The sequence below is a fragment of the Barbus barbus genome (genome assembly GCF_936440315.1).
Source record: "Barbus barbus genome assembly, chromosome: 4".
Lineage (NCBI taxonomy): Eukaryota > Metazoa > Chordata > Actinopteri > Cypriniformes > Cyprinidae > Barbus > Barbus barbus.
The window spans coordinates 14,338,904-14,353,130 of NC_136732.1; the positions used below are offsets into that span (position 1 = coordinate 14,338,904).

At 37.0% G+C, this 14,227-nt stretch overlaps 1 protein-coding gene across 1 annotated transcript in view; it reads right to left on the minus strand.

The window, feature by feature from the left end:
• The window catches only part of LOC306861797 (phospholipid-transporting ATPase ABCA3-like), a 58,132-nt gene that overhangs the window by 31,869 nt on the left and 12,036 nt on the right, over positions 1–14,227 (minus strand). Inside the window, exons 4-7 of the mRNA XM_079404279.1 lie at positions 12,793–12,920; positions 6,717–6,882; positions 624–883; positions 422–538 (exon numbers count right to left, since the gene is read on the minus strand). Coding sequence (XP_079260405.1) covers positions 422–538; positions 624–883; positions 6,717–6,882; positions 12,793–12,920 — 671 coding nt within the window. The remainder of the gene's footprint in view (positions 1–421; positions 539–623; positions 884–6,716; positions 6,883–12,792; positions 12,921–14,227) is intronic.

Consider the following 14,227-nt stretch of genomic DNA (forward strand, 5'->3'; position numbering starts at 1 on the left):
TATATGCTAAAATTTACTGCAAAAAAGAGAATTCATCAGCGATTTTTGTTGTATTTTTGAGGACATCAATTAAATGGTCTTGACTGTATACTAAACACCTTTAAAAATATCTCTTTTTTTAATTAAAGCAAAACTCTAAATTAATATCTTTAGGAAAATGTTACCATATAAACAAACATATCACTATCTATACCCTCTGCATCTGTGGAAAAATGTAAATGTTCAAAAAACCCTCCATTCCAGTGCTTTTGTGCAACAAGTGGAACTTGTTCTGGATAAAAACTGGTTCTCAGGTCTCAAATGAGCTAAAACAAAAAAAACTTTTCACAGAGATGCAAACAGTATAGTGGTATTTCTAGTAACACAAGTGCTAACAAAGAACAGATCATATAACTTGAGTGTAAATATAACCTGTGTTTACCTCGACGCAGATAAGTATGGTTACAAAGAAGATGGAGATGGAGAGGAAGAGGAAAAACATGAGGAACCAGGCGCTCCAGTGCAACCAGTTACTGAGACCCATCATGCGCATGTACTCCTGCAAAACACACACACACACGGCTCAGTCGAGCTTTCTCACATCAAGAGCAAAAGGATCCATGTCCATGCCCATCTTTGTGTACCTTCAGTTTCCTCTCCTTCTCCTGCACCACAGCGCGGATGATATTCAGAGAGGTGTAGGTGAAGCTGAGCACCAGCAGCAGTGGCAGCTGGTTCTGGATGGCCAGGATGAAGACGTCGTAGATGAAGGCTGGGTAAGGGAAGCGGGCCAGCAGCACTTGGGCTCGCTTGAGGAGGGCCGCCGCTGCCGTGCTGTTGTAGGCCTTCATGATGGCCCGGTCCACCGCGTGCTGCACCTGCAGGAAGCCCTCGCGGTAATATCCTGTCCAGAGATGCCAGAGACACACACAGTACTCATGAGATTCACTCAATCAAACTTATGAGGGTTTTAATTAAATCAAACTAAATTAGGAGAATATTCTGGGTTCTGTACAAGTACAAGCTCAATCGACAGCATTTGAGGTTTAATATTGGATACCATAAATATTAATTTCCACTTGCCCTGCCTTTTCTTTAAAAGAGCAAAAATCTGGGTTACAATGCAATGCAAGTGAATGAGGCCAATTTGTACATGTTAAAACTCACTGTTTCCATAGTAAAGCCAGTAAAGACAATATGTGTGACAAAATGTATTCATCTTTTGTGTGTCTGAAGTTACATTCAGTTTTAAAAGTTTAACACTACAAACTGCCATCAACAAAAAAAAAAAAAAAACAACTAAAAAGACTGTAAAAATTATTTAAACGAAACTTAATACAGAGCAACAAAAAAATAAGCACAACCTAACCTACACAAAAACAGAAAAATGTTGATTTACAGCGAGGCACTTACAATGAAGCACCATTTAAGCAATATGCATGATACAATATATGATACAATTATTTAAATGCAAAAAACTTTTTAAAAATCACTTTAAAAAAAATATCTAATTTTACAGTGTTGTCAAGACTATGCAATGTCATAAACAAATAAAACACAATAAACGGCTGTAAAATGATGATTTAAAGCAAAACAAAAACAAAACAAAAACAACCCGGAAGAATTAATGTAAATGCTTTTATAAAATTATAATTTAAATAATTATCTAATCCAATCTAAATGCAAAAATATCAGATACTGACCTTTTTATGTGCAAAGTAAGATATATTCCATTTTAAAGCGTCGCAATGGCGATGCAATGTAATGAACAAAAAACAAAAATGACAGTAAAAATTCAGAATTTGCAGCTTTTAGGTAAAAAAAAAAAAAAAAACATTTTTAACAGAAGAATTAATGTAAATGTTTTTTCTAATATTATAAGCTCCACATTTTTGCTGTTGCATCCTCACCCAAAAAAAAACAAAAACAAAACAAACACATTGTAAATACCTCACCGTAGCCTCAATCTTTGGTCATTTTAGACCATAAATATTTAAGATTGTCATTTTTTTATTACAGTTTCTCTCGATTGCTAAAACACTATAACCAGGCTTTTGAACTCAAATTTAAAAACCATATCGCCGTTTTTCAAAAAGCACACCCATTTTGCTGAACTATAAACATTATTCCCTGCTTTGACACACGAGTCAGATTTGGTGAACGGTTACTGTAAAACTCTACACACAAATCCCTACATTTCTCAGTGCTTACACCGTGTGATCATTTAGAAAGCACTAGCTTTCAGTATTGTTCACTCAAGTCTGCACAGTTTGTGCTCAATTAGCACACAATTACCCAAGTGGAAACACTAGGAGTCTAAATTTATCACACACCAATCAGAACCGTCGACAGATAAAGAGCCAAAGTCAGCTTACAGTGTTTCTCAGAGGCTTTGGTGCATTTCTCGAATCAGAAATTAAATTCTCAAAACTACTCGTTCAACCTCCACATCATCTAGTCACTTGTGCACATCATAAAAATGTATCATTCTTTTGAACAAGTTGCGATTGCTTTGGTGCATTCAAGCAACTGATTACTGCATGTACATTTGTCTGCGGTTTCCTACATTATCAGTTGCTAATGTCATGTTGCTCAAAATGTATAGTTCTCTATGCTATAGTCTTACCCCTCAAAACCCATTAAGTCATTAGTTCATCGTATAAATCATTACGGTAAATGCAAAATGGTTGATCTAGTTGTCAAACTGTCAAGCATATTTTCTACACATTTCTATTAGACTTTTTATAAATTTGCCATGAATTGTTCAAGTGAATCTTGACTTTCACTAATGAAGAGAATATAGATCAGCCAATGACAAGCCAGTTCTCTGAAATAGCTCAAAGGTGCATCTCATGAACCTTCAATTGGAAAGCATATATAGACAGATTACAACACAAGACTTACAAATTCTGATAGTGGACTTTCTCATTTTTATTTTCGTTTCTGTGCACATATTTCTTTTTTATATTCTATTCATAATGACGTTGTAAATTTTATTTTTTTTTGGTCAGACCACTAGTAAGTGTAACTGTGAATCATATCCTGTCTTTTTCAATCAATATCCCACATACAGTAATGAGTAAATTTGTACTTTTGAAAGGATATATGACATACAGAAGAAGTGCAGCCTTCTGCATTTCAGTACAGTAACTGTCATCCAAACTGTTGCCATAGTTTACATCAGGTAATACTGGGGCAGAATAATTATTTTAGTCGTTTGCTGTATTGTACTGTACTCTACAGTACATTAAATTGAAGAATAAAACACTTGGGGAGTACCACAAGTAACACTTATTGTTTTGAATTGCTCATCAGTGTGTAAAACTGTGTTGTAGTGTGTGTTTTTGTCTGTTTGTGTGTCATGTCTGAGAGCAAAGTTTGGTTTTTCAGCAAGATTGAGTTGTTTTGAGTGGATAGCTTCATTTTGACCTGAATATAGGAAGTTTGGGGAATTGAGTTAGAAGTTATGGATTCGTGTTTACTGTTTTGAGAATACAAGGTATAGTTTCAAGAAATGTGTTTAAGCAATTGAGAAAAACTGTAAATGTTTCAATGAATCAGAATAGTACAAAACTTTTGAAATACTTGCTATATGAACTCAAACAAAAAAAATTGGACATGACTTGGAAAGGCATAATTATCTTTTAAAAAAATAGTCACACTTATGTTCTTAATGGTCAAAAATGACCATCATAGGAAATTAATGGGCAAAATTAAAAATACTTTGGGTTACAATCTTCAAATCACACAGCAATGAGGGGTTGAATTCTAAAACATAGGGCTGCACGATTAATCGAATGCGATTGTTATGCACATCTTGTCAGCAGTGGCGCCTCCATGGGGCGGGGGGGCCACGGCCACCCCTAAAATGACACTGGCCACCCCATTGGTCCCCCCAACCAGAAAGAGTGGAGTTTTTTAGAATAATTATTTTATTTTATAAATTAACACGGATATTGACAAAACACTATATTTTTTGGTGTATCAAGTTTGGGGAAGTCGTGGCCTAATGGTTAGAGAGTCGGACTCGTAATCCGAAGGTTGCGGGTTCGAGTCTCCGACCGGCAGGGATTGTAGGTGGGGGGAGTGAATGTCCAGCGCTCTCTCCACCCTCAATACCACGACTGAGGTGCCCTTGAGCAAGGCACCGAACCCCCAACTGCTCCCCGGGCGCTGCAGCATAAAATGGCTGCCTACTGCTCCGGGTGTGTGTTCACGGTGTGTGTGTTCACTGCTGTGTGTGTGTTCACTGCTGTGTGTGTGCACGTTGGATGGGTTAAATGCAGAGCACGAATTCCGAGTATGGGTCACCATACTTGGCTGAATGTCACTTCACATATTAAAAACAAATATAATAAATTTGTATGATTGATGTGTACTACTGTAGAATACGCTCTCAACCCCTCCCCCTCTTTACGTGTTTTGCGGCGCCTTCGTGCGTGCACTCACACGCACAGCCGCACTACAGCAAAGCATACTGCAGCTGCACATGGTCTGTTCAAGTTCGTAAATTTCGAGAGGAGCAAGCAACGCTGGAGAGGAAACTTACAATGTAAGTAAAACTTAGTTTTCTTATGTTATATAAAATATTGTGTCAAACATAATACAATACTGTTTGGCTAACAGAGATTAGGCGTCACTAAGGCATTTAGAAATGTATCCGTTTCTGTTGCTCACATATGGATCGAATACTTTAAGTTTTTGGTAGATTAATATAATATTACTCCATCAGTTGATCTGTAAATTAGTGCAGATTTGGGCAACATTTAATGCATTGTTTCAACATTCAATCATTGGCTCTTAAAGTCACACATGTAACAGTTAGCCAGTGTTTACCTGTGACCCGCCCGCCATAATTCTTCCGCCAGTTTTAAAACAAGTTGTATGTCACTCACACGGTCCCTCATGGTGCGTTCACACCAGACGCGAATGAAGCGTTAAGCACGAGTGATTTAAATGTTAAGTCAATGCAAAGAAGCGAATAGACATCCTGCGGCGCGAATTAAGCGTTTCGGGCGTTTGCCGAAAAATCTGAACTTTGGCGGATAGTTCACCGCCGCGCTAACCAATCAGGAGCTTGCTCTAGTAGTGATGTGATTAAGAGGGGAGGCAGAGACATCAGAGCCAGTGGCAAATGTCAGAAGGACTAGCCAAGGTTATGCTCCGGTGATCGCCTGGAGCTCACGGCTCCGAAATTGGCGAAGCACATTTTCAAATTGGCGCTGTTTTTATAAATAAACCGCAGATTTGAGTTTTAAACAACTACATTCTCGGCTGAAATACACGCGTCCAGTGTTTCCATAGCACATAAAGGGCTGATTTTATTCTATATATGCTCTCTGTGGCAGTCATTGTCTGTGCGTCATTGCACTCGCTGTGCGGTCTCTCGCACTATAAAGCAACTCAATGCAATTACATGCAGATGAAAGGACGACGGTGAAGCGTGAAGAGTGGTGCAAGCAGAGATCAAGATGTAATTTGTAGCACTGTGCCAAAAATAGAGGTCGACAGTCATCAAAGTTCAGAGCCGATGCCAATGCAACGCTCATGATTAATAACAGACACGCTACAGGCGTTTGAAGCCGCTGGCAGTACTGTAGGCCATCAGACGAAGAGAGCGCGGACTAATCCAAATCACTTCCTAATCAATAGCTAGCACTGTCACGGGAAATCTCACGTACAGGAAGAGATTATTAAGGAAGCAAAAGAACAAGCTGGTTTATCTCATCTGTTGACGGTAAAAGACAGCTGGTGTATCACGTCTGTTGAAGGAAGAAATCGATCGCAAATGAAGACGCTACCAGGTCCAATTTGCACGTTGATGGGCGATTTGATTACAGAGGGTTTTTTTTTAAAGAACTGATACTATTTTTTTAGCCTATAATTGTAGTTTTGCAGCTGTTAGCTTTACCATCATCTATATTTTAATGCATAAAAATTCAACATTATGCACATAAATTTACAGACTCACTCTTGGAGAAATGTAGCATTACATCAGTTGTTCACCAATGGATCCTTTGCAGTGAATGGGTGCCAACAGAATGAGAGTCCAAACATCTGATAAAAACATCACAATAATCCACAAGTAATCCACACCACTCCAGTCCATCAGTTAATGTCTTGAGAAGTGAAAATCTGTGTTTGTAAGAAACAAATCAATCATTAAGATGTTTTTAACTTTAAATTTTCGCTAATGGCTAAAATACAAGTCCTCTATAATATTGCTTTGTCCAGTGAAAAAGTCATCTGGTCTGAATCAGGAGAGAAATATGCACAGATCAAGCATAGTTTACAAGTGAAAACAGTCCATAATATTTCTAAACAAATATGTGGGTGGACTTTGGTGTGAGAGACAACAGAGGATAAACAGTTTCACTGGATGAAGCATTATTATGGATTATGGACAGACAAAACAGTTTGAAGTATAAAAAAAAAACGTCTTAATCGTGGATTTGTTTTTTACAAACACACAGCATTTCACTTCACAAGACATTAGCTGATGGACTGGAGTGGTGTGGATTATTGTGGTGTTTTTATCAGCTGTTTAGACTCTCATTCTGACGGCACCCATTCACTGCTGAGGATCCGTTGGTGAACAAGTGGTGTAATGCTAAATTTGGCCTGAGGGTGAGCACATTTTCTGCAAAGTTTTGAAATTCATGGCCTGTAATTTTCTTATACTGGGTTTATTGGTACTTTACAGCAACATTTCCCACAATGCATCAGTGCGGACTGACCTGGTGTGCCCCCGCGTGGCTCGTGTTGTTCTCTGGGCCCGGGCATCTGGATCAGAGGAAACAGTCTGAGCGTGTGCCAGTCCAGATCATTGTTGGGGTTGAGTTCGGACTTCTCGCGTGCCGGAGCATTTCTGGGGCTGTACGTGAAGCGCAGATGATAGCTGACCTGCCACACACCAGATCAACGGTTACTTAGCAAATGATTTTCATATGACGTGAATCAATATTTCATGTAATACAGGGTCAAACCTCAAAGTAACATGAGTGTCTTGATTAATGGCCCAATAAAGACTGAATAACTCTTGTGAGGTTTGAACCTACAACCTTACACTTACCATACCAGATAATACTGAAAATTACAGAGCCTATAAAGGGACATGGTGGTGAAAAATGGGGGGGGGTGAAAAAAAAATGTGTTCCCTCGCTAAACCAGTTGAGTTCGGACAAACACTTCCTGTTTACTTTACAGCTTGGTTCATACAGCTCGTACGTTCACAATGGAGCGTTTCATTGAGTTTTATTTTAAACTTGGACACAAGTACAAATACAGTCAGCTTTGCTTTTAGTTTAAGGGACGGTTTCAGGACATTCTAAAACTCTTACCGTGGCTTATTGTACTATAACAGTGACATTAGAGGCCTAATTCGGTATTAAGGAATACTATTAATACTAATAGCATTTGTAATATTAATAACCTTATTGATAGCATTGCTATCAGTAAAGCAGATAGCCATGAGTGCAACGTTAAGCTTTTTCTCCCCCACAGAAAACCGTTAGGCTATAGAAAACGCTTAAGGGAGGCTAATGGACAAAGACGCTATAAAACCAAAATATGGTAAACAATTTATTAATAAATATTATGCACAGGAAAGAAGACAAGCCCAGAATAGGTAAAAAAACAAGCCAAAACCTGATTTTGTTTCCATATTCACAATGTATCTGAAGCTAAACCATTATTTATTAAATTAACTAGGCTTTGTATGTTCCAATATGGACAGAAAAAAAAAATCATAATGAACAAAAATATGCCGCACTGGAGTGGACCGGGCCTGTAGCTACGGCACAGACTATAAGTGAAGTGAAGTGACATACTGCACATAATTTGTGCTCTGCATTTAACCTGCATTTGCAGTTGGGGGGTGGGGGTTCGGTGCCTTGCTCAAGGGCACCTCAGTCGTGGTATTGAGGGTGGAGAGAGCGCTGGACATTCACTCCCCCCACCTACAATCCCTGCCGGCCCGAGACTCGAACCCGCAACCTTTGGATTACGAGTCCGACTCTCTAACCATTAGGCCACGACTTGCCCATATAATACAGACTATTTCAATTTACTGTGTAGCATTTTATCTGTATTGGTGATTTTATGTTTTATTTTAATAAAGAACCGGCCGCGCTGTTTGCGCCGGCACGATCAAATCGCTGAAACAAAATACTCTGTCACTTACAGTAGGGTATAATTTGGTCTTTTTTTTAAATCACCATCTTCATTAAGCCACATTTTCTTTATGGGAGGAAAAGGTTTCTATTCATATTCTGGGTTTACCTGCTTTCATGTATAATTTATTAATAAACTGTATACCGAATTCGGCCTCTTAATCCATTATTTAAGCATTTTCTTTCTATGGGGGATACACTTAACATGCAATTTACCGTGTTACGTTCATATTCTGGGCAATTCTGCTTGTCTGTATGTTTTATTAATAAGGTGTGTACTGAATTTAATCCTCCTGTGTTTTAAATTAAGGCCCAGTTTCACAGACGGGGTTTAGCTTAAGCCAGGACTAGGCCATAGTTAAATTCAGATATTTAAGCAGCTTTTATAAAAATGCCTTAGAAGAAATGTTACATGTGTGACATCTTGAGACAATGGAACTGACATATTTTAGGATATATCAGAGCAAGATATTTTCAGTTGAGACAGCTCAAACATGCATTTTAGTCTGGGACTAGCCTTAAGCCATGTCTGTGAAACCGGGGGAAAGCGTTTTAGAATGTCCCAAAACCGTGCCTTGATAAGCATGCACTGACTATTTCGTCCATGCTACTAGTTCAAAATAAAACTCTATGAACCGCGTCATTATGAACGCATGGAGCTGTATGAACCACTGCAATCTGTGAAGTAAACAAAAAGTGTTTGTCCAAAAAGTTTTGCGAGAGAACGCAAATATCTTTGCATGAGAACACAAAAAAATCTTTTTTTTCCCTCCCACCCCAAATTTTTTAACTCACTCTGATTTTTTTCCACCACCATGTCCCTTTAGGGGCTTCGTAGAATATAGTGCAATATACATTTGTGATATTTAATTTGACATTCAGAAATAAAAATTATAAAAAATAAAATAAACAAAATAATAATGAAATACTTAAACTTTAAGCCCTAGGTTTGCTGTGGCAGTTTGTAGGGCTGCATAATATGGTCAAAAACTGTCAATATATCAATATGACTATGTATTATTATTATTAATATTAATTATAATAATAATAACTTTTGTTATTAAATTTAAATTTTACACAAGCATATTTTAACTGTAAAGTCAAGTGTTTAATAATAAGAATAGCAAAATATGATTTTTTTCTGTTGTAATATTTCACAGTAAAATACAAAAATTTATTAATAATCATCATCATTAAATATTACTATTATTAATAAATAAAAATACTATGCAAACCAATTTTACTATAAAATAAGTTAAGTGTTTAATATTAATAATTAAAACAAAATAAGAAGTATTTCTGTTGTAATATTTGACTGTAAAAAAGAAAGTGAATAGTATTAATAATAATATTAATAATAACAACAGAAACAACAATGATAATAACAATAATTATTATTTAGTTATATATGAAATTTAATATATTGTTAATATATAATCAATACACGATATTATCATCATTATTATGAATACGAATAATAATAAATTGCACAGGTGTAATTATTCACCCAATAAAAATTTATTTTGTCCACTAAAAATATGAATCTCCAATGTTTCATGTTTCAATGTTTCAAACACTGACAAACAACCTGAAACACTGAATGGACTTAACACACAGCCTCGTTTTTTTATCTGCATAAAATTCAGTTCAGCAACCGCTCTAAATTTTCATCTGACAAAAGTCATCTGAGAAAAATGGATTTGCGGAAATCCATCATATTGGGAGAATCAGGTGTCATTTTGGGCTTTATTCATGACATGAGGAAAACTAATTGCTGTGCATTTTAACCCATCCAACGTGCACACACACAGCAGTGAACACACACACACCGTGAACACACACACAGCAGTGAACACACACATACCGTGAACACACACACAGCAGTGAACACACACACACCGTGAACACACACACACCGTGAACACACACACACACTGTGAACACACACCCAGAGCAGTGGGCAGCCATTTATGCTGCGGCGCCCGGGGAGCAGTTGTGGGTTCTGTTCTTGCTCAAGGGCACCTCAGTCGTGGTATTGAGGGTGGAGAGAGCGCTGGACATTGACTCCCCCCACCTACAATCCCTGCCGGCCCGAGACTCGAACCTGCAACCTTTGGATTACGAGTCCGACTCTCTAACCATTAGGCCACGATTTCCCAAATTTTATGAAGGATTTACACAGAAATGTGCTCTCTTCCTCGACGCGGATCCAGGACCTGCACTGGAGTTGTGGTAAACTCATTACAGCGTCAGTGAAGGACTGCCGTGAGTGAGGGCTGAGAGCTTTCATCACGAGAGATGATGATTCACTTGTGTCCTCATGAGGAGAAACCAGAGCGGACCTCAGCTCTCCATTAGCCACATGGAGAAACCTCAGCAAGTGCATCTCAAAATGGCTGAAACTCTTCAGTCTGAAGATTCAGTGGTTCATAAACACAAGTGCAGGCGCCGGAGTCATGAAAGCAATATGGCTTGAGGGTATTTGCTGCCAGAGCACTAATGGCCCGATTCCTCCAGCTAGATTCGACTGCACTCTTGATTTCTGTGGAAAACAGGTTATTTTGTCCTCAAATGCTCAGAAAAGAACATTTCCTTCAGGAACACAGGCTTTAAAGGTCCACTGAAGTGCCTTGAAGCATGCAGTGTTATTCTATGTGGTGACGTAATTTCAACTGAAACAGGAAAACAGGGCGGGACATATCGATCGGCCCTGCCCCCTTTTTAAAATAGCCAATAGCATTTCATTTATATTTGACAGCTTATGACAGCCACAGTCTATTACCCATAGATTAAATATGAAACTCTTACTAAAACAAAACAGTGATCATAATCATGCTGAGGCTGTGTAGTTTTAAGTGTTTAATATATGCCGACTCGTCTCTGGACCGGAGCCAAAGTCCGGATCAGACTGTGCGCGATGCCGCGGTTCGTGTGAAACAAAATACTAACACTGTGAACAAGTGACTGATCTCAGCCGCAGCTTCAACATCTGTTTACAGTGTAGGGGCGGGACGCTTCAGATTCTAGAGGGCATCTGATTGGACAGAAAGTTTGCTGAGAAACTAAAGTGCAGGGTGATGTCATCAAAATCGTTGATTCATATTGGCAGAAGTGAGAGACAGTTAAGTTTTGAATGCTTATATCTTGTAACTGTGAATGTTGTCATTATTTAGGAGCACACTACCTTATAGATCACCTTAAGGCAAACATTTTCATACTAAAAGCCAAAAAACTTTCATTTTGATTTCATGGGGACTAGTAACAGTTATCGTAACTGGACGACTCTCTCACGAATGGGTTTAATATCATGCACATTGATACAAATATTGTTAGAATGGAAAAAGCTTCATTTTCTTTATGCAAAATATAATTTTAATATAATAATAATAATAATAACATTTCAATCATAATTAATTATAAATTGAATACATTTAATTATTGTATTTAAATAATTAAAAATAATGAGCATTATATATTTTGTGATGCAAGAGTGAAATACATGAACATTTCTTCACGAGATTCATCCACATAATGATTTAAAGCGTCTGCTAAATGACTTTATCCTTGTTCAGACTGTCAGCCCAAATCCGATTTTTGTGCAAATCCGATTGAAATCCGATCATATTTAAATAGTCTGAACAGCAACGAACTACATGAAATCCGATTTGTGCACATCCGTTTCAAGCTACATTCGTATGTGGCTTGGAATCCTATTCAAATCGCATTTCTGGAAATCCGTTTCAGTCTGACCGGTCAGATCGGATTTAGCCTAGCTTTTTCACGTCCTCACGTCACGTAAAACGTAAACACATCAGACGTATTTGCAGAAAACATGCTGAACATCTTTGCAAGTCGCAGCACGGAATATAGCCGCACATTTAAGCTTCCTGCGTTTCTGTATAGCAAACTGTATTGCTGTTACTGTTGTTTTTAGCGTAGGCATAACAACACAATGGCATTACCATAGAAAGCAATGCACATTCAGTAAAACGAAAGAGCGCTTATGGACACACAAATCGGATATGAACAGTTACGATATGCTGTGTGAACAGAAAGTTATTCAAATCAGATTCCATCCGGATATGCACAAAATTGGATTTGGGCTGACAGTCTGAACGAGGCTTAAATGTAATGTAATGTAAACTGTTAAGCATTCAGTTTTATAGGTTAAAATAATGTTGTAATGCTTCACTATAAAAGAAATGGAGTAATTAATAATAATAATAATAATATAGAATGATTTTCTTTACTGTAATACTATTATTAGTAAATAGCTCATGATTTATACCCAAATAAAATTTATAGCTAAATAAAATAATAAAAAGTGAAAAAATAAAACTTTACTTTTAATATAATAATAATAATAATAATAGTAATAATAATAACAACAACAATTAATATATTTAAATTATATTCAAATAATAATAATAATTCTATATTGTTTTAATAATGTTTTGGGTTTTTTCAGCTGATGCTGGAGTGAAAACATTTCTTCACAAAACTCATCTACATAATGATTTGAAGTGTTCAGCATGCAGTTGATCAGGTTGATCTCGGCTAACAGGAGGAGGTAAACAGGAAGAGGGTGATTGGGAATGCTGATGCATTAACACACAGGTCTGTCCGGTTCGTGACATCTCACCTGCAGAGGAAGTGGCTCATCGTCGTGTGTGAATTGGTGCTCAAACACAATGGCTGCCAAAATCTTGCCCGACTCAGGGTCAGTTTTCACAAACTCCTCAAACTGCTCCTCTGTTTCAAAGCCACGCACTGGAAAATAAGATCAAGACACATCATTAATACCTCACTATTACTGTTACTATAGCTCATACGTGAACAAACATAAACAAAACTTGAATCTTTTCACTCCTGACATGAAGAAAACACCTAAAAGACTTGAGCATCATGACAGCAAAACAATCATTCCTCAGACTAATTTAAAATGTTCATATTTTTGTGAGCAACTCAATGCACAAAAAGTATAAAATGCAGTAAAATGATTATCATGAATTTTGCCATAAAACTTCATTTTCTTTATGCATATAATTTCATTTTTAAAATAGAAATAATTAATAATAATAATAATAATTATTATTATTATTATTATTATTATTAATCATTTTTGCATCATGGACACAAAATTGTTAATTGTAATATGAACTAATTGTTCATGTTTTTGTTTAAATATGCAACCAATGCATTGCACATTTATTTTAATTATCATGTAACCAGTCCAAAAAGCACATTTTCTTTGGGAAAAAAATTATTTACATTTTAGCATCATAATTTTACAACCCAGACTGCCTTAGCAACACCATAGCAACCACCCACAACATTTCAGCATCATGGCAGCAAAGAATGCGTTACTCCAACAAACACAAATTGTTCATATTGTTACATGCGATCAATTCAGTGCGCAGAAAGTTTGAGGGTTAAACTGATAAAAATAGATGGATCGATGAGATATGTAACCATTTAAGCAATCATACGAAACAATGGGACCTTTAAAGCAGATGTGTGGACACTGGCTCACTGTTTGACCTATAAAATAATCAATTTTAGGATTTGTCAGCCTACTGGAAGCATATGTTAATGATATCACCATCACCGGTGGGCTTTTTTTTTTTCCAAGAGAAAATAATGTAATTTTCTAATTACATTATTCTAATAATAAAAGGAAAAGCTAATGAGACACTAGGCAACACTGGGAATTCAGCCAGGTCACGACTGGGATTTACAAACTAAATCCAATTAAACACACACACACACACACACACACACACACACACACAAGCATGCTTTTGACCCCATAAAGCGAGGAACTTTAAAGCAATATTTGACCAAAAAAAGAAAAGTCTGTCATTATATCACCCTCGTGTTGTTGTGAACTCATATTCTTATTTATTTCTGTGCAAAAAAAAATCAGAAATAGAAAGTGTTTTATTATTTGGATTTTATAAGGTAGGCCTACTTTTTATTGTCATTTTACTGCTCTTTGTTGTTCCACAAAACACATAACATCATAAATAGTTTGAAATATGTGAGGTGGACTAAATAATAAGTTTTCATATCTGGGT